The following is a 24,242-nucleotide window of genomic DNA, read 5'->3' on the forward strand; positions in this document are numbered from 1 at the left end:
AGCTCTCTTCTGTGACCTGGGAAAGCAGTAGAAGACGGCCCAAATCCTTGGGCCCCTGAACCCACGTGGGAGATCCGAAAGAAGCTTCTGGTTTCTGGCTTCAGACTGGCGCAGTTCCAGCCGTTGCAGCCAATTGGGGAGTGAACCATCGGATGGAAGACCTCTCTCTCTCTCTGCTTCTCCTCTCTCTATGTAACTCTGACTTTCAAATAAAAAAAATATTTATTATCTTTTAAAGTCACAGTTACACACAGAGAGAAGGAGACAGAGAGAGAGCAAGAGAGAGAGAGAGAGGTCTTCCATTCGGTGGTTCACTCCCAAAATGGCTGAAATGGCCGAAGCTGAGCCGATCCGAAGCCAGGAGCTTCTTCCAGGTCTCCCGTGCTGGGGCCCAAGCACTTGGGCCATCCTCTACAGCTTTCTCAGCCCATTAGCAGGGAGCTGGATTGGAAGTGGAGCAGCTGGGACTAAAACTGGCACTCTTATGGAATGCCAGCACTTTATGCTGTGGCTTAACCTACTACACCCCAGCACTGGCCCCTTAATGTTTATCTTTCATCTGCTTAAAAGGCAGAACAAGAGGGAGAGGGAGAGGGAGAGGGAGAGGGAGGAGAGGGAGAGGGAGAGGGAGAGGGAGAGGGAGAGGGAGAGAAATCTTCCACTTATTATTCACTCCCCAAATGCCTGCAACAGCCAGTGCTGGATCCCGCTGAAGTCAGGAGCCAGAAACTTCATCTGGGTCTCCCACATGGGTGGCAGGGGTCAGGCCATCATCTCCTGCCTCCCAGGATGCATTGGCAAAGCAGCCTAGACTGGAACAGGCACTCTGAATGGAATGGGATCATAACCAAACAGAGGCTTAACTCATAGGACCACAATACCCATCCCAGCCTGACAGGTTTAGGAAGACATCTAGAAGCCTCCCCAGGAATACAGGTGGTGGAAGCAAGTTTCAAGCAGAGGGATCAGGCCAACCAGTGTGTGGAGGTGAGGAGAGGCATCTGCACCCTTTCCCTTACTCCAGTTTCTGCATGGAGCTACTAACACCGGAGCAGGGACTTTCAAACTTCTTTTAAATCACCACAGTCCACTGTAACAAACGTGTTTTAGGGGCAGTGTTGTGGGGCAGCAGATTAATTAATTAATTAAGCCTCAACTTGCAACTTCAGCATCCCATATCGGGCTGCCAGTTTGAGTCCCGGCGACTCCACTTCTGATCCAGCTTCCTGCAGATGCACCTGGGAAAGCAGCAGGAGGTATCCCAAATGCTTGGGCCCCTGCCACCCATGAGGAAGACCAGGATGGAGTTCCTTGCTCCTGGCTTCAACCTGGCCCAGACCTGGCTTTTATGGCCATTAGGGAAGTGAACCAGCAGACAGAAGATATCAATTTCTCCCACACTGTTGCTCTGCCTTTCAAATAGATAAATATCTTTTTAAAATATTTAATTATTTATTTGAGAGGTAGAGTTACAGAGAGAGGAAGAGACAGAGAGAGAAATCTTCCATCCGCTGGTTCACTCCCCAAATAGCCACAACAGCCGGAGCTGCACTGATCTGAAGCCAGGAGCCAGGAGCTTCTCCAGGTCTCCCACGTAGGTGCAGGGGCCCAAGCACCTGAGCCATCTTCTGCTGCTTTCCCAGGTGCATTAGCAGGGAGCATCTGGGACTCGAACAGGTGCCCATGTGGGATCCAAGCACTGCAGGAGGAGGCTTAACCTACTATGCCATGGCCCGGACCCTGATAAATATTTTTTAAAAATATGTTTTAGGGAAGTAGCATTTAGCCTATAGTTATATGGAATGCCCATATAGTTAGGATGCCCATATCCCACATAAAAATACCTAGGTTCAGTTCCTGCCTCCAGCTTCTCACTCCAAGTTCCTGTTAACACAGACCCTAGAGGAGCCAGCAGGTGATGGCTCAAGTAATTGAGTTTGTGAAATCCATATGGGAGATCTGGATTTTGTTCCCAGCTCTTAGCTCTGCCCCCAGCATAGTCCTGGTCATTTTTGACATATGGGGAGTGAATCAGCAGAGTGCTTTCTTGCTCTCTCTATTTCTGTGTGTGTCTCCCAAATAAATAAAAAATAATAATTTTTTAAAATGTTGTAAGAGGAGCAGTGCTGTGTCGCAGCAGGTTAAGCCATGCCTACAACACCGGCATTTGGGCACAGGTTCCAGTCCCAGCTGCTTCACTTTCGATACAGCTCTCTGCTAACACACCTGGGAATGCAGTGGTAGATGGCGCAGGTCGTTGGGCCCCGTCACATGTATGGGAGATCTGGAAGAGGCTCCTGGATCCTGGATTTGGTCTAGCTCAGCTCCAGCAGTTGCAGCCATTTGGGGACTGGACTAGCAGATGGAATCTCTCTCTCTCTCTCTCTCTAACTTTGCCTTCAAATAGATAAATAAATCTTCCAAAAAATGTTAAAAGTTGTGTTATACGATGTCCCAACACACAAGTTTCATAAAATGTTAACATTTTCTACTCCATTGTTTTCTGTTTTCTAAGTTAAAAATAAGAAACTTGCTACCCACTTTTTTTAAAGATTTACTTATATAAATAATATAAAATAAATAATATAAAATAATATTTATATATGTATTTGAAGGGTAAAGTGTGTGAGAGAGAGAGAAAGGGAGAGAGAAAGAGAGGTCTTCTGTCCACTGGTTCACTCCCCAAATAGCTGCAAAGGCTGGAGCTGGACCAATCCGAAGCCAGGAGCCAGGAGCTTCTTCTGATTCTCCCATGTGGGTGCAGAGGCCCAAGGACTTGGTCCACACTGCTTTCCCAAGCACATTAGCAAGGAACAAGATTGAAGTATAGCAGCTGGGACTTGAACCGGGGCCCATATTGCATCGCAGGCGGCTGCTTTACTGGCTATGCCACAGCACCGGCCCCTCATTAAAGATCTTGAAACACAGCGCTGAGGTCAAGCTCTCAGTCACTCTTCCTCCCTCACCTTCACTCAGTGCCCGCTCAGAGTTTAGGAAAAGGCAGGGGGTGTGCCCTGCCCCAGCCCTGCCCACCAACAAAGCCGGTGTGTCAGAATGCTTCCCGGGAAGCAGTCCCGCTCTGGAAGGAAAGCACCGGGCATTTTTCTCTCCATTTGGCTCTCTTACATCTTATTCACAACTAGCTCTAAATCTGGGAAAGGAAGCATGTATTTTTTTTAAAGATTTATTTATTTATTTGAAAGTCAAGTTACACACACACACAGAGAGAGAGAAGGAGAGAGAGAGAGAGAGAGGTCTTCCATCTGCTGGTTCACTCCCCAAATAGCTGCAAAGGCTGGAGCTGGACCAATCTGAAGCCAGGAGCCAGGAGCTTCTTCCGGGTCTCCCACGTGAGTGCAGGGGCCCAAGGACTTGGGCCATCTTCTACTGCTTTCCCAGGCCATAGCAGAGAGCTGGATCAGAAGAGGAGCAGCCAGCCGGGACTTGAACTGGCACCCATACGGGATGCCAGCACTGTAGGTGGCGGCTTTACCGGCTATACCACAGCACTGGCCCCAGGAAGCATGTATTAACCAGCTAAGACCCCAGCATTTAACAGTGTCAAATGGTGCCCAGAGGTCAAGCAAGATAGGAGCTAAGGTGTTCCCGGAAGGAAAGGCTGGCTTTCTAAAATGGGAGAGATCTCAACATGTGGCTTGGGGAGGGCTTTATTTATTTCTAAGTACACATTATGGTGTTATGGTGTTGTGGTGCAGCAGGTTAGACCACTGCGTGGAATGCCTACACCCCAGATTGGAGTGCCGACTTGAGTCCCAGCTCCTCCACTTCCCATCCAGCTTCCTGCTTATGCACCTGGGAGGCAGCAGATGATGGCACCGAGTACTTGGCTTCTTCCCACCGGTGTGGGAGACTCATATGTAGAGTCTGCCTTCTGGCTTTGGAACTGGGTCCAGCCCTGGCTGTTGTGGGCATTTGAGGAGTGAACTAGTAGATGGAAGATCTGTTTCTCTGTCATTCTGCCTTTCCAATTAAAACAAAACAAAAAGCAACTTTAATTGGCCTCCAGACCTATTTCCTTCTCCTGCCTCCAGACATCACCTCCCAAAGATACACAAACTGTCCCCCAAAATTATTAATGCAGAAACACTTTTTTTTTAAAGCTACCTTGCCAAAGGCAAAGGGGAGGCAACTGGGGAGGACTACAGGCTGGGACGCAGAGCCAGGGCAGGGAGGAACCCGGAAGCTGAGGAGCCAAAGAGGCGGCCTTGCTGAGCACTGACAGCCTTGGGCTGGCTCCATGGTGCCTCCTTCAACTGCTGAGCCATGGACCCTTTTCGCCTGTTGCTCCTCCTTGCTACACCCAGAAGCCTTGGCAGCTCGTGGTGGTGGCAAACTTGTTGACTCCAAGCCCTACCTGCTTCACCAGTGTGCCCTCAAGACAACAGACCCCGGAATGCAGGAGGCAGCCAAAGGAGGATAGAGGCGGCTGGGACTGGGGGACTGGGTTGTAATCCTGCCTCTGCCACCCCGTAGCCGTCTTTAATTATTTCCGCCTGGTGGTATTGAGGTGCACAAGGAGCAGATCGCTTGGACTGGAATGCAAGGCTGCACTGATTCCCTACGGCGCCCCCTCGGGCGGGTTACTTAATTCCTGGGCCTCAGTTTCCCCTTCTGCAAGACGTTGCTCTAAGGGATTACCGAGAAGAGCCACGAGCTAACCTCTTGGAGGCCAGCGAGGGCTCGGTAAGGGCCCAGCAGATACCGGCGTCTTCGTCTTCCCCAGTCCCCCGCACCTGGCAGGACTGGTGGACCCCAGCGCGGCCGGACTGTCGCGACAGCGCCGGTGCATTGTGGGGCTTGTAGTGCGGGGCTGGGGCTGGGTGGGTGGGCGCGGCCGCGGCAGTCGCAGTGGGGCCATCTTCCGCGGCCGGGCGGGCGGGTTCGGCTCGTGCAGCCTGCACCTGCGCCCCTCGCCCGGCCCCATGGCGCCGCGGCCGCTGGGCCCCTTGGTGCTGGCGCTGGGAGGCGCCGCGGCCGTGCTGGGCTCGGTGCTCTTCATCCTCTGGAAGACCTACTTCGGCCGCGGGCGGCAGCGGCGCTGGGACCAGGGCGAGGCCTGGTGGGGCGCGGAGCCGGCCCGCCTCCCAGAGTGGGACGAGTGGGAAGTGAGTGCCGGGCCCCGCGGAAGGACGGGCGGGCCGGGGTCTACCCTTCGCGCGTGCAGCCAAGGGGGGTTGTCAGCGCGGGGCGGGGAGCGCCGGGGGAGCGGGGGCCGGGGGCTTGGCGGCTGCGGCGTGCAGGCCCTGCGCAGGTGCATACGCAGCCGGGCGGCGGCGGGGCTCAGGCACCGAGGCGCTGGTGAGCGTGTCCGGGGCGCGAACCCGCGCCAGAGAAGGGAGGGCGCGGCCGGGGGCGACCGCGGGGCCCGCGCAGGGTCCAGCCCGGCAGCTGCGCAGCGCGCACGGCGGCGCAGCCCCAGGGCATGCCGGGAGGCGTCTCCGCCTCCTCTTTGCCCGGTCTCTGGGGTCCTGGAGGTCCCGGGACTTGGACTCGTGGCGTGCGGGGACAGGCGCTGTGTGCCTTCGGTCCTCCCTGGGGGCAGGGTCGGGCGGGAGGTTGTGGCCGCAACCTGCTCCCCGCCCCGCAGCCCGAGGAGGAGGACGAGGAGGAGCCGGCGCTGGAGGAGCTGGAGCAGCGCGAGGTGCTAGTGCTGGGCCTGGACGGCTCGGGCAAGAGCACGTTCCTGCGCGTGCTGTCGGGGAAGCCACCGCTGGAGGGCCACATCCCCACCTGGGGCTTCAACTCCGTGCGACTGCCCACCAAGGACTTCGAGGTGGACCTGCTGGAGAGTGAGCAGACACCCCACCCCAAGCCTGGGGCCTTTAGGGGGCGGAGGGGGTGTGTGTGGACCAAACGCCTATCCAAGCAGTGCACCCCCTGTGGGAGCTCCTTGCTCCTGCTTCCCGGGACGCACAGGAACAGCCCGAGCTGTCCTGGCCTTTTGAGCCTTCCCTGGTCAGCCGCCTCCATGCCTGACATCTGGGGTGCTTCAGCCGAGGGCTCCCACCTGCCGGGCATTTGGCCTGAACACGCTTACTTAATAAAATCCTCCCAACAGCTCTGTACAGCCTGAACTGGCTAGGGCCCTGCTGATCTGCGGGGGGACACCAAGGCCCACAATGAGGCCTTGTCCCTTGTGCCGGGGCTTGCAGGCTTCTGCAGAAGGGCTGGCTCTGGGCCCTGGCCGTGAGGCACCCTCTCCGCATTGCTTGCTTCCAAAGGGTACCTGGCAGACTCCTGTTCCCTGGGTCTGAAAACCTTCCCCTTGGCGAGCTGCTGCCCAACTTTGAAGATGTGGCTCAGACAGGACAGGCCTGTGACATCCTCCTTGACCCCTGGACTTGGTTAAGGACTCCTCCCACCCACCCAGGGCTCCCCTGATGCCGCAGGGTTTGCCAGTGCCACCCTGTGTCCCTGACTAGACCATGCGCGCCCTGGGCACAGATGGGGCTGATGGTTTCCGGCCCAGTCCCTGGGAGTACTTGGGAGAGCTTGTTGAGTGGGGCTTCAGAGGGGGTCTGAGAAGCCCCCTCCAGCCCAGTCCTGGGTTCCTTGGGATTTTTAGAAGAGGATGGCGGAGAGGGTGTTAGGAGAGCTGGACTCAGACCACAAAGAGCAGCCGGTTTGGTTATGTCCTAGGCTCTCGGGACCTCCCTGCCAACCTCCATGGGCCCAGTTCCTCTGGCCTCTCTTGTGCCAAGGGCTCCGACCAATTAGGGGCTGTGTACTTGAAGACTGCTCTGTCTGGCACAGTCACTATTCCTCCTGCCTGTTTTCGTGTTCCCTGAGGGTCTTACAGATAGAAGTCTTAAGCTCCAGGGGGTCACTGAGCCCACATTCGAACCTGCGTCCCCCCATCACAGTCCATCCCACAGTGTCGCCTCACTGTGGTCCCCTAGGATGCCTGGCCCTGTGCTGATGAATAATGACTGAGGGAATACATTCAACACGCAGCTGCCTCCTCTTCCCCTCCTCCGCTGTCTGCACATCACACTGCTGTCCCAGAGTCAGGCAGAGGCATCTTTCAGGAGTGCACAGCAGAGCCCAGCACTCTGGCTTAAACCCCTTCACAGGCTCCCACAGCGTCCCGGGGCTCTTAAAGGCTGGGTGTGGTGCAGCCCCGGCCGGCCTTGCTTACCTGTCTCCACTCGCCCTCCAGCGGTGGCGCAGCCACCCTGGCGATCTGGCTGTTTCCCAGGCACCTAGAGCTTGCCCTTCCCCTGCCTACAAGCCATTTCTCTGCTTCTGCCCGGGGCTAGCTCCTCAGTGGTCCAGGCCCAGCGCCTGTGCCACCTCTGGAGACACCTTCCCAGAGCCTCCTCCCCACCCCAAGCCTAGGCCACCACCACCCCCCCTCCCACACCCCAGCACTATCTTTTTCTGCTTATTTCCTCCTCTTCTGAGCTGTGTTTTTACTGCCCTGTCCGTGCTGTCTGGGAGGGAGAGCTCCCAGAGAGCAGGGTCCTGCCCACCTTACACGCCTCTGCATCCCCAGCACCCAGGTCGGGGCTTGGCCCCTGGTAAGCGCTCAGTGAGTGCCTGCTGTGTGCCGGGCATTGTGCTGAGGGCTTTGGCGGGCCCAGAGGAGAGCGCCCCTGACTCTCAGAGCATGACCTGGGGCTGAGCCTCTGCCCCAAAGAGGCCCCGTGCAGAGGGGCAGAAGGGGACAGGAAAGCAGCCCAGGGTGGGGGCACAGTGTGGGCCAGCCACGTGTCGCTAGGATCGAGCGTGGCGTTGGCAAGAGAAGAGAATGGATGACGAGACAGAACGGGAGAAACAGAATGGAGCAGGGCTGTGCATCAGTGATGGCGGGAGTCCTCTGACCACGGTCACCACTAGTGGAAGAAGCTAGGACTTGGGTCAGAGGCGCTGCGGCCCAGGGGAGAGAACCGAGGGCTCCATCTGTTACGCACCTGTGTGTCCGTCATTTGAAAAGTGCAGTGCGTTAGGGAACCTGGAGGTTTTGCTGCACCTGTTGGGTGAGTGCAGTGAGGAGCCTGGCTGCTGTTGGAAGGTATGATTTGCCCCAAGACGCCCAGCTGTCCCGGTCTAATTGGCCGCGGAACCTTTCTTTGCCCCTGGCTGGTGGGACCTTGGGAAGCTGCAGGGAGGTCGGGGTTGGGGCTGTGGGTAGAGAGCCAGGGCCCAGGGAAGCTCTGAGCCTGGCCCCTGGCCTCTCCTCAGTCGGCGGCAACCAGAACCTGCGCTTCTACTGGAAGGAGTTTGTGAACGAGGTGGACGTGCTGGTGTTCATGGTGGACTCGGCTGACCGGCTGCGGCTGCCCTGGGCCCGCCAGGAGCTGCACAGGCTGCTGGACAAGGACCCCGACCTGCCTGTCGTCGTGGTGGCTAACAAGCAGGTGAGTGTCGCCGGAGACTGGCTCAGGCCAATCGGCCTTCTGCCCACAGAGGCCTGCATTTGGGCCCTGGGCGCATGGCCCAGAGGGCTTGGCCGAGGTACTATTGCCCGTACTCCTTCCCCATCCCTCTGCCCGCCTTCCTATTTTCCTCCCGCTCTGGGGGAAGGAACAGAAATGAAGCACCGACTGGTTGCCAGGGGTGATTTTCAGTGATGTTTCTCTTGGGCTTCTGCTGACCCTACAAGGTGCAGGGTGCTTTCATAACGTCCCCACGTCCATATAGCGCGGGAGTAGTGGGATTGAGTGTTCTGACTTCGACACCTGCACCTCTTCCACTCTGCTACACCCTTGCTCCTTGTGGTTCTAGGTGAGGAGCAGGTGCTGGGAAGGGACGGGAAGCAGAACAGGTTAAACAGTAGTAGCGTTCACTGTGTGCCTGCAGCGTGCCAGGCACCGTGCTAAGTGCTCGACAGTCGAGACCTCAACTCAGTCCTATACAAACCCCGTGACAGGCCCTGCTGCTCACCCTGAATGCCCTGAGGTGACAACTGTGGCAAAGCTAAGACTTGAACTCAGTTCTGCCTCCAAGTTCCTGCTATGAACCCCGGCACCCTGTATCTCCTCTGTGCCAGAGAGCAGCCTTGGGCCCAGCAGCCCTCAGTACCAGCATTCATAAAACCAGGTGAACCTGCCATGGCACACCCCTGCCATGGCTCCTGTGGCCTGTGCCCGTGAGTCTCAGAGCCGTGGACATGTTTCCAACCTGGCCTGCAGGGAAGCTGTATATATAATGACTTCACTTTCCCCTGCCAGTCAGGACACACTGGTAATGCTGTATCCCTAGAGGGCCCCTATGTTCCATCTACCTGGAACAGTCCCAATTGTGCACGTTGTTCTGCCGTAACTATTAATAGTGACCTCAGAAGGATCCCGGGTTGGACAGTGAATCCCATCATCATCCTATTTAAAAATGGAACAGTTTTGAGCCTACAGGAGGCAACATCTAAGGTCCCAGCATTCTAGTATTTGCTGCAGGAAGAATCATTTTAGGTTGAAAATAAAATATACGGTGGGCAGCGGCCTCCTTTCTCCTCCAGCTGGTTCCCAGAGGTCTTGGCTGGATGCGAGCCTGCCGCAGCCGTCTCTCCACGCTCAATTTTAGGAGACTGAGCTGAGAGTCAGAAGCTTGGTTATCTGAGTTAGGACACCTCGGCTGAATGAACTCCCTCCCTGGTCCAGTTGCTCATCAGTTAAGTGTGGACCGCGAGAATGAAATAAGCCTGGGTATGCATGTGCCCGTCATGGCTAGAAGGAAGAGCTGTTAGCGCAGACGCTGACAATGCAGAGACGAGAGGCTGTGTAGAAAGGCGAGTCCGAGATGAGGCAGGCCGTGGAGCCTGGAGGGGATTCCGGGCAGTGTCTGGGAACTAGGGTCCTCGGATAGCCAAAGAACGGTTTGTCTCTGGGGCGACGCGGCGGGAGCGCGTGGGAATGCGCTGTGGCCGTGTTCCATCAGGCTGCTGTGTTTACCCCAGGACCTGAGCGAGGCCTTGAGCGTGGTGGAGCTGCAGCAGGAGCTGGGCCTGCAGGCCATCGACACCCAGCGGGAAGTTTTCCTCTTGGCGGCCAGCGTAGCTCCCGCAGGCCCTGGCTTTGAAAATCCCGGCACTGTGCACATCTGGAAACTGCTCCTGGAGCTTCTCTCCTAGGCCGGAGCCCACCTGCTCGCTGCCCACCTGGGGACCACAGTGCTGCTGCTGCTGCTTCCTCGCCAGCTCAGGCCTAGAGTCCAGGCCTGGGGCACTTTCCTTCTCCCTCCTTTCACTCCTAAGAGCGAGGCCAAGAATCAAGCGGAAGCCTTCCTGCCCTGAGGCTGAAGCAGGGAGGTGGGTGAAGCCATCGTTGGGAGAGGAGAGTGCCTGGCTCATTCTCTGCGCCAGCACAGATCAGCCTCTCGTTCTCTTTCCTGTGCAGAGTGATGCGGGGGTGGGGGTGGGGGCAGTGCTCCCCCTGGCAGTTCCCAGCAGCAGTACGGGAGGGACTCCTGGAGGCTCGGGATCTCCTGGTCTGGCCTCTGGCCTTCTCCCGCGGGCAGGCTCTAGGCACTGCGCAATGAGCCGTTGCTCCCGGTCCCACGCTGTACTCCCGCCCTGCTCTGCCTAAGTGGCTTGTGGCCTTCCTTGTGCAATTGCTGCCTCTCTGGCCCTCGGGCCATCGTTGCTAAAGGAGAGTGATTTCCAGTTTTTCCTAACTTGGAAATGCAGTTCCCAGCCAGTGCTAGGATGAACCTGGAAACCCCGGCCAGGAGCTTTGGGGAGACCCTCCTTGCTTCCGCAGCCTGCCAGCCTCCCCTGATAACAGAACGAGTGGTACTCACCCACGACACGGAACGGGAGAGGGCTGCCTTCCCCCCCAGTCTGGAGACAAGCTGCTGCTTTTGTGCTAACTGTGCCAGTGCCATGTTTACACAAGTCTGGGGTAAGACGGAGCCCGTGTCCCGGGAAGATCATCGGCTGGAGCTGGGGTTGGCCTCAGAACTGCGTTTTATTTATTTATTTATAAAAGGAACAGGCCAAAGTTCTAGGTTCTGTTTCTAGGTGCTGTTATCAAAACCCCAGATGACCCCAGAACATGTGGGACTTTGCAGACAATACCTTGGAAGCACGAATGACAATGAGATAACCTGCAGACGCCAATGGAGACAGAGCTGTAGCATCCCACCCTAGACCCCTGGCCTTTGAGCCTTTGACTGATACCGTAATATTTCACATGGATTCACTTGACCTTACTTAAACTCCCGACCTGGCCCCGTATGTTGAAGATCCCTTCTTGGAGACTGTGGGAGAGGAAATTTTTGTTATGCCCAAAAAACCATGAAAATGTTTCCATCTGGTGACCCCAAAGGACACGAGCAGTAGACCACGTACCAGAGCCTCTCTGGACCCATTCAGTCCCCAGCAGATGCAGAATTGCACTGAATCGCTGGGGTTCTCTCCAGTGCACATCCCATGGCTCCCATGCTCAGCGGAAGGCCAGTCTCTGTTGACAGTTCTCGTGGGGGCAGCCAGGAGCCTTTGGTCTGTCAGGGCCTCCTGAATAGTCAGCAGTGCCCAGTGGACTTTTCCTGTAGGACAGGCTGTCCCACTGCGTTGCTTTCTGATGGAGCATAGAGATTGTGTGCCTTTGTTTCATTTGCTGTTGTCCCAGCATGCATCAGTTCTGTACCATGGCCAGTGTAGAAGGGGCAAGGGCGGGGGGCAGAAGCCTGGATGGGAGTGTGCTCATCGGGACCACTGGAGGAGTGGGCTGCAGGACAGCACAGTGGAAATGCTGTTCTTTGAGTTGCCAACCCACTTTCCACAGTCAGAAGTGATTTTTCTGCTTTTGTATTGAGCGTGCAAGGAATATCTTGGGTTTTAGAGTAGTGAGACTGCTGGCAACTTTTCCTTTTGGGAACCGATCTCTGTTCAGTGACCTCTGCCTTGTGCTCCAGCGTCACAGGGTTGCCTTGGGAACCAGCATTCCTTGTTGAGAGGGACCCTTTTCCCCAATGAAGATCTGCCTTTGTCCAATGAATACCATTCTGTAGAACAATTTTCTAAGTCCCCAGCAAGGGGAGGTGAGTTTGAATAAAGAATTTCACTCCGTGTACCTGAGCTGCTTTTGTCAAAACCACTCTCCAACCTCATGTGCCAGCGGCACGCTGAAGGCACAGGGCCTCTCTGTGCTGGGGCGGGGAAGGGGGCGTGCTGCTGGCCTGTGCCTCAGGAGGCTGCAGTTGCTCACCTGGACTGGGCAAAGGGGAAACTGGCCTTACAGCCTCACCTAACTGCCTGGCTCGTGGTGCTGTCGCCTGCTTGCTGCTCCAGGAGCCCACATCACCTGCTGTCAGCAACCAGCCCAGCTTCCCGGAAAGCAAGCTAGCCCAGCACAGCTGGGGGACATGTGGTTCAATGTGCAGGCAGCTCTCAAGTGCTAAGGAAGATGGCCAGAGGGAAGGCTGTGGAGAACAGGCAACACTGGCTGGCGTCCACTCCACACCCCAAGGAAGCCTCTGCTGTCTCCAGGTACCTGTTGAACCCGTGCCTGGATCAGCCACTTGGCACTGGGGACTTGTGGTCTTCAGAGCTACCTACATGAAACCACGCGTGGCTTCTGGTTTCCCATTCTCTGATCTGCTCCCCTTTGAGGAGAGGCCCTGTGGCCCAGCGATGAGACATTTGGAAGGCTGGGGCAGGAAGACTCTTGCGGCTGCTGGGCTCCCCACGCTGGCCTGACTCACATCCCAAGAAGCCATCTCTGGGAACTCCTGCAGATTCTCGGCTTGTCTGACAAAGTGGTACCCAGCTGCAAGGCCTGGGAGGGTGAAGTCGGTCCATCACACCGTTTTCCTCCGGGGCTGGCTGAGAACCTGACACCAGCCTACCTGAATCAACCACAGATTCCCAGAAATCTCTTGCCTTGGGGAACAATCTGTTGCTCCTCTGCTGGGTGGGGCGACAGCCAGCACTGTGACCCGTCTGCTGGCTCTGCCTGCGGTGTGCTTCCTCCCACACCTGGCCCAGCCCTCCGACTTCATGGACCCTGAGCAGCTGCCTGCACACCTTGGTCGGTTCACACAGCTTCGGAAGTAGGAATTTTTTTTAAGGTTTTCTTACTTGAAAGGCAGTTTTACAGAGAGGGAGAGACAGATCTTCCATTCATTGGTCCACTCCCCAAATGGCTACAACGGCTGGAGCTGGGCCAATCCAGAGCCAGGAGCCAGGAGCTTCCTCCAGGTCTCCCACCTGGGTGGCAGGGGCCCAAGGACTTTGCCATCTTCTACTGCTTTCCCAGACACATTAGCAGAGAGCTGGATTGGAAGTGTAACAACTGGGACTCAAACCAGCTCCCACGTGGGGTGCTGGTGCTGCTGACAGTGGCTTAACCTGCTGTGCCACAGCGCCAGCCTCTTCTCACTGTTCTTGAATTGTTTTACACAGATTGTTTCATGTGGAATCCTGTGAGGCACAGGGTGTTGTTTTTTTGTTTTTTTAAGATTTATTTATTTGATTGGCAGAGAGAGAGGTCTTCCACTGGTTCACTCCCCAAGTGGCCACAATGGCTGGAGCTGAGCCAATCTGAAGCCAGGAGGTAGGAGCTTCTTCCGGGTCTCCCACACGGGTGTGGGAGTCCAAGGGCTTGGTCCATCTTCTTTTTTTTTTTTTTTTTTTTTTTAAGATTTTACTTAGAGAGGTAGAGTTACAGACAGTGAGGGAGAGGCAGAGAGAAAGGTCTTTGGTCCATTGGTTCACTCCCCAGTGGCTGCAATGGCCAGAGCTGCCAGGAGCCAGGAGCTTCTTCCCCGTCTCCCATGCAGGTGCAGGGGCCTAAGGACTTGGGCCATCTTCCACTGCTATCCCAGGCCACTTGCACCATGGTGCCAGCCCTATGCACAGGGTTTTAATCTCATTTTATAGGCAAGCAGCCAGGCTGGAAAGGTGTCACTGGGCTTTGAAGCCTCCACTTCCACAGCTTACCTGGGCCTCCTGTTTGCTGTCTTCCTGGTGACCCCTGAAGGCAGCTCATCCATCCCAAGTCAAGGCAGGCTGCCAGGGTCCTACAGCCCCACTCACTGGACCCAGCCTTGCAACCCAGCAAAGGCTGGGCTGGCTGCTCCTGGGGCTCTTTTACTTGGCCTGGTACCTTCCACCCTCCAATGGAATCCAAACTCAGGCCCCCCGCTAGATGTCCCGTGTTCATTTACCCAGTTCAGGTGCTTAGCCTAGCAAGGTTCCTTGCCACTGCCAGTGAACCTGAACCCCAGACCACGTCCTGTTAGTCACCATGAGCCTCCTGCGGCGATTCCTGTAGCAATACTGTCACTACTATAAAAATGCCTTCTGTGTGCTTAACGAGCTAAGCACTGGGCTCTCGCCTGGAATCCAGCCTGCACCGCGGCAGTTGCTGCGGGAAGGCTTCTGCAATGGCTAGTCAGACTTCCTTCAGCGCTGGTGCGGTGCTGTGGGTTAAGCCACTGCTAGAGATGCCAGCATCCCAAATTAGTGCCAGCTCAAGTACCAGCTGCTCAGCTTCTGATCTAGTTTCCTGCTAGTGCATGTGGGAAAACAGTGGAAGATGGCCTCAGTACCAAGTGCCACCACACGGGAGACCTGGATGGAGTTCCTGGTTCCTGGCTTCAGCTGGGCCCAGCCCTGGCTGTTGCAGCCATTTGGGGAGTGAACCAGCAGATGGAAGATCTTATTGCCTTTCAAAAAAAAAAAAAAAAAAAAATCTCAAAAACTCCCACTTCCACCCCTAGCTGCAACCCCATCAGTGAGAGCGTCTCCCAAGGGGTGGCGGGAAGGGGCTGGCTACCTCCCAGAAGGTTTCCCCCAACCTAACTCCACACTGGCTGAAGGGGCAGGGGCTGGGACTTGCTGTTTAACAACTTACTATTGCGGCAAAGTGCCTGGGACCACCCTGCCTGCACCGCTGCCCCATACTTGGACTGCAGGCACTCGGCACGCTCCCCTCACAAATGAGAATGCCAATGCGACCCCGTCAGAGTTTCGGCATTGACTGTATCTCCCACGGCTGCTGACAGACACACACAGGTAGTCTCACATCTGGGTTCAAGGGCATGGGCAGAGGCAGCAAGGCTCAAATCTCCCCCTTGTCCCTCGAGGAGCCCATTTTCCAGAGGCAGCAGAGGAGGAAACGGAGGGAGTTCCCTTTTCAGAGCTACTAGGAAGGACTTCCTGTTAAAAATCCCTACTTCTGGGGCTGGCGGGTAAAGCCGCTGCCTGTGACACCAGCATTCCGTATGGACTCCCAGCTGCTCCACTCAGATCTGATCCAGCTCCCTGAGAACAGAGCAGGTGACCCTCCTCAGCTCGCAGTCCCCTGGGAGGCGCCCAGGCTCCAGGCACGCTTTGTAGAAGGGCTGATGGAAACGCAATGCTGGACAGGAACACAGAGCACACTGCAGAAGGGGAGGCCGTGCCTGCGAGGATATGTGAGCATGGCACCTGCTGGCACCCCGATGGAATCCCTGCCTTGGCAGAGTAGCCCCAGGGCTACATAAAACAATCAGAAAAGTCAAAGATCCTTGTTTTATTATTATGTACAGATTGTATTCAATCCACACGCTCTGAAAACAGCTTCTCTGGCTTTCCCTTGAGCCCCCAGAATATAAATGAGAGCCTCTAAGAACCGCTCCTTCCAAAGGTGGTCCGTGGGCCACCTTTGGATTGCGTGGACTGTGGCAGCCACATCTGAAGCCATACACCATTCCCCGCCTTGCCTTAAGCCCCAGCTCCTGCTTCACTGGTCCAGGCGCAGGTGTACCCCAGTCACTCAACTTCCATTTTATCCTTTGGCAAAGAATCGATGAAGCTCTGCCACTCCTCTGGGTAAAAACGTTTGTAGACATTGATCTTGTTCCGAATCTGCTTCGGGGTGTCCTGATAGTAATTCTTCTCATCCCGGGCCATGGCCTGCAGAGGGAGAGAAGCAACAAGACGGGAGCTTGACAGGCCAAGGTGCAAACCCTAGCCCTGCCTGAGCTGGTCCAGCCATTTCCTTTCCCTGAGTTTCCAACTCCTCACCTCCAAAGGCATGGTCTGCGTGGTGCCCTTTTGTACCGAGGGGCGCAAGAAATGGGTCAAGATGCCCTTGGGACCAGCAGGCCTCACAGTCCAGCTGAAGAGCCTGTGCCCCATCCACAGCCAACCACTTCCACCTGAACACAGGGATCCGCCATGGCCAGATCTTTCCATGTTTAAAAGCAGCCAGAATTACGGACTCTCAGGCGAACCTTCCCATAGTTCAAGTTCTTTAATGGTACCACGTAAGCCAAATGGGTCTGTGCGTGGCACATGACTGCAGGCCATTCCATCTGTCCCTGCTGTGAGCGCGCTGGCATGTTACAGCCCTGTCACTGGACCAGCTCCTAGAGCCTCCCTTTCCCCCTTTTCCTCCCAGGCAGGCTCAGAAAACAGGGAGAGGGCAAACAGACCAGGCTCGGGTGCCTTCCCAACCAGCCGGGCCACTCACCTTGTAGTCCTCCCCATGGCTCTCCACCATGTAGCGCACGTAGTCTATGAGGTCCCGGGACAGCGTATTGCCTTTTTTTTCTGGGAGGCTGGCCTCTGCCTCCAGCTCTTGGGTGAGACAAGCCAGAGTTGGGGAATGATGCTTTGTGCTTGGTGGAGCTGTCTAATTACCCTCCACCCAGTGGCAACCGTAAGAAATGCTACACCAACCACCCAGGGGTCTCCTGCCTCCCTACTCCCAAACTCATCGCTGGAACCTTCCATGGTAGCCCCTCGGATCCTAGACTCTGTCTCTTACGAGCCAATCATCTACTTGTGTCGCAACCACCTGAAGAGAAAGTCCCTTTACTTCCACCCCCAGATGGGTTTAAAATGAAGGTGCCCAACTAATCGTCTCTACTTAGGATCAAGTCCTGGAGAGAGCTGGATGAAGACACCTGCCTGCTCCCAGGGCAGGGCCCCTGGAGAACCTCCTTTCCTTCAGTATTCTAACATGTGAAATGCAAAATATGAGAGCCGTAGGGAATGAAGCTGGACCCAGGCACCTTCTGCTTCATGTGAGAGAACCCAGGCTAGGCAGCCAAAAGTGGTTTCCTTTTTTTAAAGATTTATTTGGGGGCAGACACTGTGTAGGTTAAATCACTGTCTGCAGTGCTGGCATCCCATATGGGCATAGGTTAGAGTCCTGGCTGCTCCATTTCCAATCCAGGTCCCTGCTAATGCACCTGGGAAAGCAGCAGAAGATGGCCCAAGTGCTTGGGCCCCTGCACTCATGAGGAAGTCCTGAGGAAGCTCCTGGCTCCTGATTGGCTCAGCTCCAGCCATTGCAGCCATTTGGGGAGTGAACCAGCGGGTGGAAAATCTCTCTCTGCCTGTCTCTAACTCTGCCTTTCAAATAAACAAATAAATCTTTTTTTTTTTTGAGTGAATAAATAAAATCATTAAGATAAGTACAGGCATTTGGCACAGCAGTTAAGCACATACCGTATCAGACTTCCCGGTTTGAGTCCTGGCTACTCCACTTCCAATCAAGTTCCTGCTACTGTGTCTCCTAGCAGGCATCAAAAGATGGCTCAAGTAGTTGAATCCCTGCCACCTGCATGGGAGACTCAGCTGGAGTTCCAGGTTCCAGGCTTCAGAGTGGCACGGTCTTGACTGGTGTGCGCATTTGAGGAGTTAACCAACAGAAGGAAGCTCTCTTGCCATCTATCTGTCTCTCTGCCTTTCAAATTAAAACAAAAAGAAAAAAGTTTTAAATTTTAGTGGTTAAGATGGCAAATTTTACGTACCTTTTTTAACCACATTTCTCTTTGACTACAGTAAGTACACATGGTTTTGTGTTTTTTTGTTTTGTTTTGTTTTGGACAGGCAGAGTGGACAGTGAGAGAGAGAGAGAGAGAGAGAAAGACCTTCCTTTGCCGTTAGTTCACCCTCCAATGGCCGCCGTGGCCGGCGCACCACGCTGATCCGAAGGCAGGAGCCAGGTGCTTCTCCTGGTCTCCCATGCGGGTGCAGGGCCCAAGCACTTAGGCCATCCTCCACTGCACTCCCTGGCCACAGCAGAGAGCTGGCCTGGAAGAGGGGCAACCGGGACAGAATCCAGCACCCCAACCGGGACTAGAACCCAGTGTGCCGGCGCCGCAAGGCGGAGGATTAGCCTATTGAGCCACGGCGCCGGCCCAGTACACATGGTTTTGTATATACGATCCTGTACAGTAATTCTTACAAGAACCGTGGACATCAACTAAAGACAGAAACTGAACGGACTCTGTATCAAATGTCTGGCTATTCAAATTCCTTCACCAACAAGTAAGGGGAAGGACGGATGAAAACTTCCAGAGTATTCCTGCTCTGCTGAGGGTCTGCTCTCCTCACTCTCTCTCTGAAGCCTCACCCCCAAACTTTCAGTTCTTTGAGTAGTTCAACTATATATTTATTTCAAAGTTTTACCGTAAATGGTATATTTATTGCTGAATTCAAGTCTTATGGGAGTCCTATGTCAGACACAATTACACAATTGGTTAATACACATGAAACTGATCTGTCACTGGAAACACTAAACGAAGTGGTCTTTATTTATTTATTTATTTATTTATTTTTTTTTTTTTGGACAGGCAGAGTGGACAGTGAGAGAGAGAGACAGAGAGAAAGGACTTCCTTTACCGTTGGTTCACCCTCCAATGGCTGCTGCAGCCAGGAGCCAGGTGCTTCTCCTGGTCTCCATTGTGGGTGCAGGGCCCAAGGACCTGGGCCATCCTCCACTGCACTCCCAGGCCACAGCAGAGAGCTGGACTGGAAAAGGAGCAACTGGAACTAGAACCCGGGGTGCCGACGCCACAGGTGGAGGATTAGCCTATTGAGCCATGGTGCCGGCTGAAATGGTCTTACCTAAAAATCATTTCATTCTTGAACAGAACCCACGTCTAAGGCTTAATGTTTTCTCTTTATCCACTCAGGCTCCTGGCGACATCCTCTCTAAACACCTCTGAGCTTAGGTCACACCCTCGAGTTTAGTCAGTACACTGAAAATGTCCCAGCCAAGAAGAGTTTTTGGATTTGTTTTGTTTGGCTAAGATTTATTTGCTATTTGAAAGGTAGAACAGAGAGGGCTCCATCTACTGGTTCATTCACCAAATGGCCAAAACAGCCAGGATTGGATCTAGCCAAAGCCAGCAGCCAGGAACTCCATTTGGGTCTCCCACGTGGATGATAGGGGCCCAAGCACTTGGGCCATCCTCTGCTGCCTTCCCAGGCGCATTAACAGGGAGCTGGATCAGAAGCGGAGCAGCCAGCACTTGCCCTGGCACTGAAACGGGATGCAGGCATTGTAAGCCTTAGCTGAACTGCCACACCGCAACACCAGCTCCAAGGACACAGTTCTCACTCTGTGAGCCCTGGGCCAGCTTGCTTCTCCCCTATGAATCTGGGTTTCCCCATCTGTAAATCGAGGACACCTGCAGCTCCAACAGTGCAGGACGCTGACCTGGAGGAAAATGGACCACACCTACCATTTAGCACATAGGGCTTCCGCACAAGCTCCTTGGGCCTCGCCTCTGTGTCCACCTCCATGCCCTTCACCTGCAGAGAACACAGCGTGTGAGACCAGAAGACAAAAAGTTCTAGAAGCTCCTGTCCATCCCATCACAACTACATTACCCATAAGAAACCCTGCCCAGGTCAGGCAGAACTAGGCTTCCACTGGACACATTCACAGGGCCTGCAGTGTGGTGCAGCAGGTTAAGCCTCTTGGCTGCAACACCAGCATAACATACGGAAACCGATCCCAGTCCTGGCTGCTCTGCTTCCAGTCCAGTCCCCTGCGAATGCACCTGAGAAAGCAGCAGAAGAGGTCCAAGTGCTTAGGCCCCTGCACCACGTAGGAGACCCAGATGGAGTCCTGCGCTTCTGACTTCAGCCTGGCCCAACCCTGGCAGTCATATCCATTCAGGGAGTGAACCAGCAGGTGGAAGACCTCTCTCTCTCTCTCTCTCTAACTCTGCCTCTCAAATAAATAAATCAATCTTTAAAAAAAGTTCATTCAGCAAGCCCATTCATGAGAGTAACTATTTATCGAGTATTGTCACATCCTAAGCACTCGGGATTTAGCAGAAAAAAAAAAATCAACAAACTTCTTGTGACTAAGATTATGTTAGAGGGGTAATAAACAGATAAGCAAACATCCCACGATACAGCATCACGGACTTAACAAATGCTGTGAAACAGAGCTGGGAGAGGTTTCTAAGTGAAGAAGGGTACTGTTTTTGAAAGTTTGAAAGGGTGGCCAGAGAAAGAGCGCTCAGGAGAAACTAGCGCGAGGCAAGCCTCATGGCAAAACGACCAAGTAAAGGTCCTACGCTCTAAAGAGTCCTTACCAGAAAAATTAAGGCTAAGAAAAAAAAGGCAAACTTTGGAAGGTACCACTGGGCTGCCAAGGAACTCGAACAGCCAGGCTCGTTTCAGACGGAAAAGACAGTGCAGGAGAAAGGGGGGACTCCAGCCCAGGTCCCAGTGCTGTGCTGCCAGGGAGATGGCGAAGCCCCTCGACCACCGTCAGCGCCGGCGGAGGGGTCCCCACCCCGGGAAGCGCGCGGGAACCCCGCGGGTCAGTACCTTTCTCTTGCGGAAGGGCACCGCCTTGTTGGGGTCCATGGCCAGCCCCATCTCAGCCAGGTTCTGCCGCACCGACTTGGCGTGGTCCCAGGCATGTCGGATGTGGGAGCTACCGGCAGAGAGAAAGAGAGAGACGTCGCGGGCCGTCCCGGGCGAGCTAGTCCTGCCTCCCGAACCCCGGTCCCTCACCACTCGATCCGCGGCGCTGCCTTCCGCCGAGCATTCCGGTTCAGCCGCTTTCGGTTAACGTTGTAACCGAACTTCTGCCTCCGGGTCTTGCCTTTGGCCTTGGGCATGGTGCCGATCACCCCAGCGAAGCTCACAACCCGCGCCTCTAGCTCTCAGAACCGCGTGTTAACAGACTCCTTCCGGCGGCTGCGCGCAGGGCCCTGCAGGCTTTCTGGGAAACGTAGTCTCTCCGCGGCACGACCCCGGAAGTTACCACGACTCCCAGAATGCAACGAGCGCGGGCGTCGCGTACAGCGCCCGCTGTGTCCCGCCCCCTCTAGTGACGTCATCAGCAGGTGGAGCTCGGCGTCCGGATTTTCTCCTACCTCTTAGCCCAGACATGGCAACGCCTGACCCTGTGACTCCGGAGGCACCCTTTGAACCGTCACATCCTCCTGTCATTGAGGGTTTTAGTCCCAGTGTCTACAGGAATCCAGAAGGCTTCAAGGAAAAGTTCCTTCGCAAGACCCGTGAGAATCCATTGGTCCCCATAGGTAAGTGGGGACCTGGGAACTGTACCTGGAGGGGACAGTGAGGTCGGGGGGAGGAAATAGCGCAGAACCAAGGACGCCCTGGGGGACCGGAATGAGGGTTGGACCGGCGGGGCGGAGAAGGGGCGGGGCGGTGAGGGGCCAGGGCGGTGACTGGTGAAAACTGATTAGGACGTGAGCGGAGGCGGGACTTAGGGGCAGGAGTGGGCGGGGCAGGAGAGGCTCCAACCTCGACCAGCCCCGCCCCCTTTCCTGGCCTCTGGGAAGGGAGGCCTGAGACTGGGAGGTACCTGCAGGGCCTGACCCACTGCTCCCCTGCTGTTTTGTCCCGTCCGCAGGCTGCCTGGGCACGGCGGCCGCCCTCACCTACGGCCTCTACTGCTTCCACCGGGGCCAGAGCCAGCGCTCGCAGCTTATGATGCGCACCAGGATCGCCGCCCAGGGCTTCACGGTCGCAGCCATCTTACTAGGTCTGGCTGCATCCGCTCTGAAGTCTCGGTCTTGAGCCCTCGGCCTGGCCTGGGAAGCTCCGCGGAGATCATTCCACAGCTCAGAAGCCACCATCAGCCCTGCTGCCGGCCTTCCTCCCTCCTCTGCCCCGTCAGGCCCCAGTGTCCTTGGGGGAGGATGCGGCCCATTGTGCAACCGACAGCTTGATTTCAGAAATCCCAATTTCGGCTCAGCTCGGCCGGTGCCTCCTAATTGTGCCACACCCTTTTACTCCCTAGTCAATAAACTGTAATCCACTTGTTTGGTAAATTCATTCTCACCTCGACGGTTTGGTGTCTTTGACTTGAGGAGCAAACAGATTTTAGACTGGAGTGACCCCCAGAAATCAAGTAGTGTAGTAATTCCCCAACTTCCCTGGGCCACTTAGTAAAAGTGGATTCTCTGGGCAGTGTTGTGGTGTAGCCGGTTAACCTGCCACCTGATGCCAGCATCCCATATGGGTGCCGGTTCAAGTCCCAGCTGCTCCATTTCTGATCCAGCTCCCTGCTAATGTGCCTGGGAGATGGCCCTGCACCCATGGAGGAGACCCAGATGATGCTCCAGGCTGCAGGTTTGGGCCTGGCCAAGCCTGGATGTTGTGGCCATTTGGAGAGTAAGCCAGCACATGGAAGTCTCTTTCTCTCTCTCTCTCTCTCTAACTCTGTCTTTCAAAGAAATAAATACGTCTATATATAAAAAATAGATTCTCAGGTTCCCCTCCTTGAGATTCTAGTCCAGTAGGCCTAGAGTAGCAGTATCTGGGGGAAAAAGAAAGCTGCCACTGGGAAACCCCCTTCAGATGAGGCCAGCAAGGTCCTGTGGGGGCAGGGGGTTCTGCCCTCCTCTCTGCATCTGCCCCTCCCCCCCCCCTCCTGACACCCCCTAGGGTTGCTCTGATCCAGACCCTCCTGGCTCCTGTCTCATGACAGAGGCAGCCTGCTCTGGTGGGAAGAGCGTGGCCCCAGACTCCCCAGTGGTCTGTGTGCCCGGGAGAGGAGACGGGGATCTGAGCAAACTCAGGAAGAAAGGTGACCGGGAGTCTCAGACAGGTGTTCCTGGCCAGTGGCCAGCCCTTCTCAAGTGCTGACCCAGGGACCGAGGCTCCTCCCACCTGTGACTGCTCCACATGCCACACCAGCTGGAAGCTGCCACAAGGGAAAAAGAGTGTAAAGAAGACGAATCCCTCCTTCAGACTCCCCCCTCCCCGCTGAGCCTAGGTTTCTTTTTTCTTTTTTTTTTTTTTTTGACAGAGTGGACATAGAGAGACAGAGAGAAAGGTCTTCCTTTGCCATTGGTTCACCCTCCAATGGCCACCGCGGCCGGGTGTGCTGCAGTCAGCGCACTGAGCGCACCACGCTGATCCGAAGGCAGGAGCCAGGTGCTTCTCCTGGTCTCCCATGCATTTGGATGGCCCAAGCACTTGGGCCATCCTCCACTGCACTCCCTGTTCACAGCAGAGAGCTGGCCTGGAAGAGGGGCAACCAGGACAGAATCCGGCACCCCGACCAGGACTAGAACCCGGAGTGCCGGCACCGCAAGGCGGAGGATTAGCCTATTGAGCTGCAGCGCTGGCCCAAGCCTAGGTTTCTGCATAGCGGGCTGGGTGACCCATGCCCACACCGTGGTCTCTGAGCAGAGAGATTATAATCGTAAAGCAGTGCATTGTGGCGCTCAGCCTCAAGGTGCTAGGAAAGGACTTGGAGCGCTGAGGACTGTGGCACTTGGAAAGAGTATGAGCGTGTCCCTGTGTCCCCCCAAACATGTATTGAAGGCCCCAGCTCCACCCAGCTCTTTAGCATGTGACCTTGTTTGGAAATAGAGACCTCACAGGGGTAAGTAAAATGAGGCCACCAGGGCAGTCCCTATCCCATACAACTGATGTCCTTAGATAAGGACACTTTGGGGGCCGGCGCCGTGGCTCACTTGCTTAATCCTCCGCCTGTGGCGCCAGCATCCCCTATGGGCACCGGGTTCTAGTCCTGGTTGCTCCTCTTTCAGTCCAGCTCTCTGCTGTGGCCCGGGAAGGCAGTGGAAGATGGCCCAAGTGCTTGGGCTCCTGCACCCACATGGGAGACCAGGAAAAGGCACCTGGCTCCTGGCTTTGGATCGGTGCAGCACTGGCCATAGCAGCCATTTGGGGAGTGAACCAACGGAAGGAAGACCTTTCTGTCTCTGTCTGTAACTCTACCTGTCAAATAAATAAAAAAAAAATTTTTAAAGGACACTTTGGACTCGACAGACGCACGTACGAGGGAGATGCTGGGGAGGTGGGCCTGTGCAGGCGGAGGCCGGACAGGGGAGATTCACACACGCATCCGCAGCCGTGGACCGCCCGGGGCTACGGGACAGCTGGGAGAGAGCCTGGAGTAGGCCATTCTGCAGAACCTTCCCAGGAAGCCTGGCTCTGCCAACACCTTGGTGGCAAAACTTTAGCCTCCAGGGCCAAGGAGACAGTAGATCTCTGCTGTGCAAGCCAGCCAGTGTGTGGTGCTTTGCTACACAGCACT

General features: G+C 55.4%; 3 protein-coding genes across 5 annotated transcripts; 2 read left to right on the forward strand and 1 right to left on the reverse strand.

Moving 5' to 3' along the window:
* Window positions 1-4,852: 4,852 nt before the first annotated feature.
* ARL10 (ARF like GTPase 10) lies at window positions 4,853-12,032 on the forward strand. The gene is made up of 4 exons (XM_002710439.5): window positions 4,853-5,126; window positions 5,609-5,810; window positions 8,206-8,381; window positions 9,917-12,032. Exons 1-4 carry the CDS (start codon window positions 4,944-4,946, stop codon window positions 10,088-10,090), a joined length of 735 nt encoding a protein of 244 aa, XP_002710485.1. The 5' UTR covers window positions 4,853-4,943; the 3' UTR covers window positions 10,091-12,032.
* NOP16 (NOP16 nucleolar protein) lies at window positions 10,357-20,876 on the reverse strand. Of its 3 annotated transcripts, none has more exons than XM_051843647.2 (5): window positions 20,717-20,856; window positions 20,527-20,636; window positions 19,426-19,528; window positions 16,419-16,525; window positions 10,357-15,771 (listed from the first exon to the last, which is right to left on the reverse strand). In XM_051843647.2, exons 1-5 carry the CDS (start codon window positions 20,748-20,750, stop codon window positions 15,208-15,210), a joined length of 918 nt encoding a protein of 305 aa, XP_051699607.1. In that variant the 5' UTR covers window positions 20,751-20,856; the 3' UTR covers window positions 10,357-15,207. The 3 variants fall into 3 exon arrangements, with proteins under 3 accessions (XP_051699607.1, XP_051699606.1, XP_002710486.1); XM_051843646.2 differs by having other exon boundaries at window positions 19,426-19,495; window positions 20,528-20,636; window positions 20,717-20,850; XM_002710440.5 differs by having other exon boundaries at window positions 15,462-15,859; window positions 19,426-19,495; window positions 20,528-20,636; window positions 20,717-20,876.
* Window positions 20,877-20,997: 121 nt separating this feature from the next.
* On the forward strand, window positions 20,998-22,005 carry HIGD2A (HIG1 hypoxia inducible domain family member 2A). The gene is made up of 2 exons (XM_008255443.4): window positions 20,998-21,249; window positions 21,585-22,005. Exons 1-2 carry the CDS (start codon window positions 21,096-21,098, stop codon window positions 21,749-21,751), a joined length of 321 nt encoding a protein of 106 aa, XP_008253665.2. The 5' UTR covers window positions 20,998-21,095; the 3' UTR covers window positions 21,752-22,005.
* Window positions 22,006-24,242: the final 2,237 nt, after the last annotated feature.

The sequence above is a fragment of the Oryctolagus cuniculus genome, chromosome 6 (assembly GCF_964237555.1).
Source record: "Oryctolagus cuniculus chromosome 6, mOryCun1.1, whole genome shotgun sequence".
Taxonomy (NCBI): Eukaryota; Metazoa; Chordata; class Mammalia; order Lagomorpha; family Leporidae; genus Oryctolagus; species Oryctolagus cuniculus.

Coding starts and splice junctions, on each gene's coding strand:
- NOP16 (XM_051843646.2), bottom strand. CDS start 20,823: ATGCCCAAGGCCAAAGGCAAGACCCGGAGGCAGAAGTTCGGTTACAAC. Junction 19,496..20,527: donor TGCCCTTCCGCAAGAGAAAG/GTACTGACCCGC, acceptor TGTTCTCTGCAG/GTGAAGGGCATGGAGGTGGA. Junction 15,772..16,418: donor GCCATGGGGAGGACTACAAG/GTGAGTGGCCCG, acceptor GTTTTTACCCAG/AGGAGTGGCAGAGCTTCATC.
- ARL10 (XM_002710439.5), top strand. CDS start 4,944: ATGGCGCCGCGGCCGCTGGGCCCCTTGGTGCTGGCGCTGGGAGGCGCC. Junction 5,127..5,608: donor CAGAGTGGGACGAGTGGGAA/GTGAGTGCCGGG, acceptor CCCGCCCCGCAG/CCCGAGGAGGAGGACGAGGA. Junction 8,382..9,916: donor TCGTGGTGGCTAACAAGCAG/GTGAGTGTCGCC, acceptor TGTTTACCCCAG/GACCTGAGCGAGGCCTTGAG.
- HIGD2A (XM_008255443.4), top strand. CDS start 21,096: ATGGCAACGCCTGACCCTGTGACTCCGGAGGCACCCTTTGAACCGTCA. Junction 21,250..21,584: donor GAATCCATTGGTCCCCATAG/GTAAGTGGGGAC, acceptor TCCCGTCCGCAG/GCTGCCTGGGCACGGCGGCC.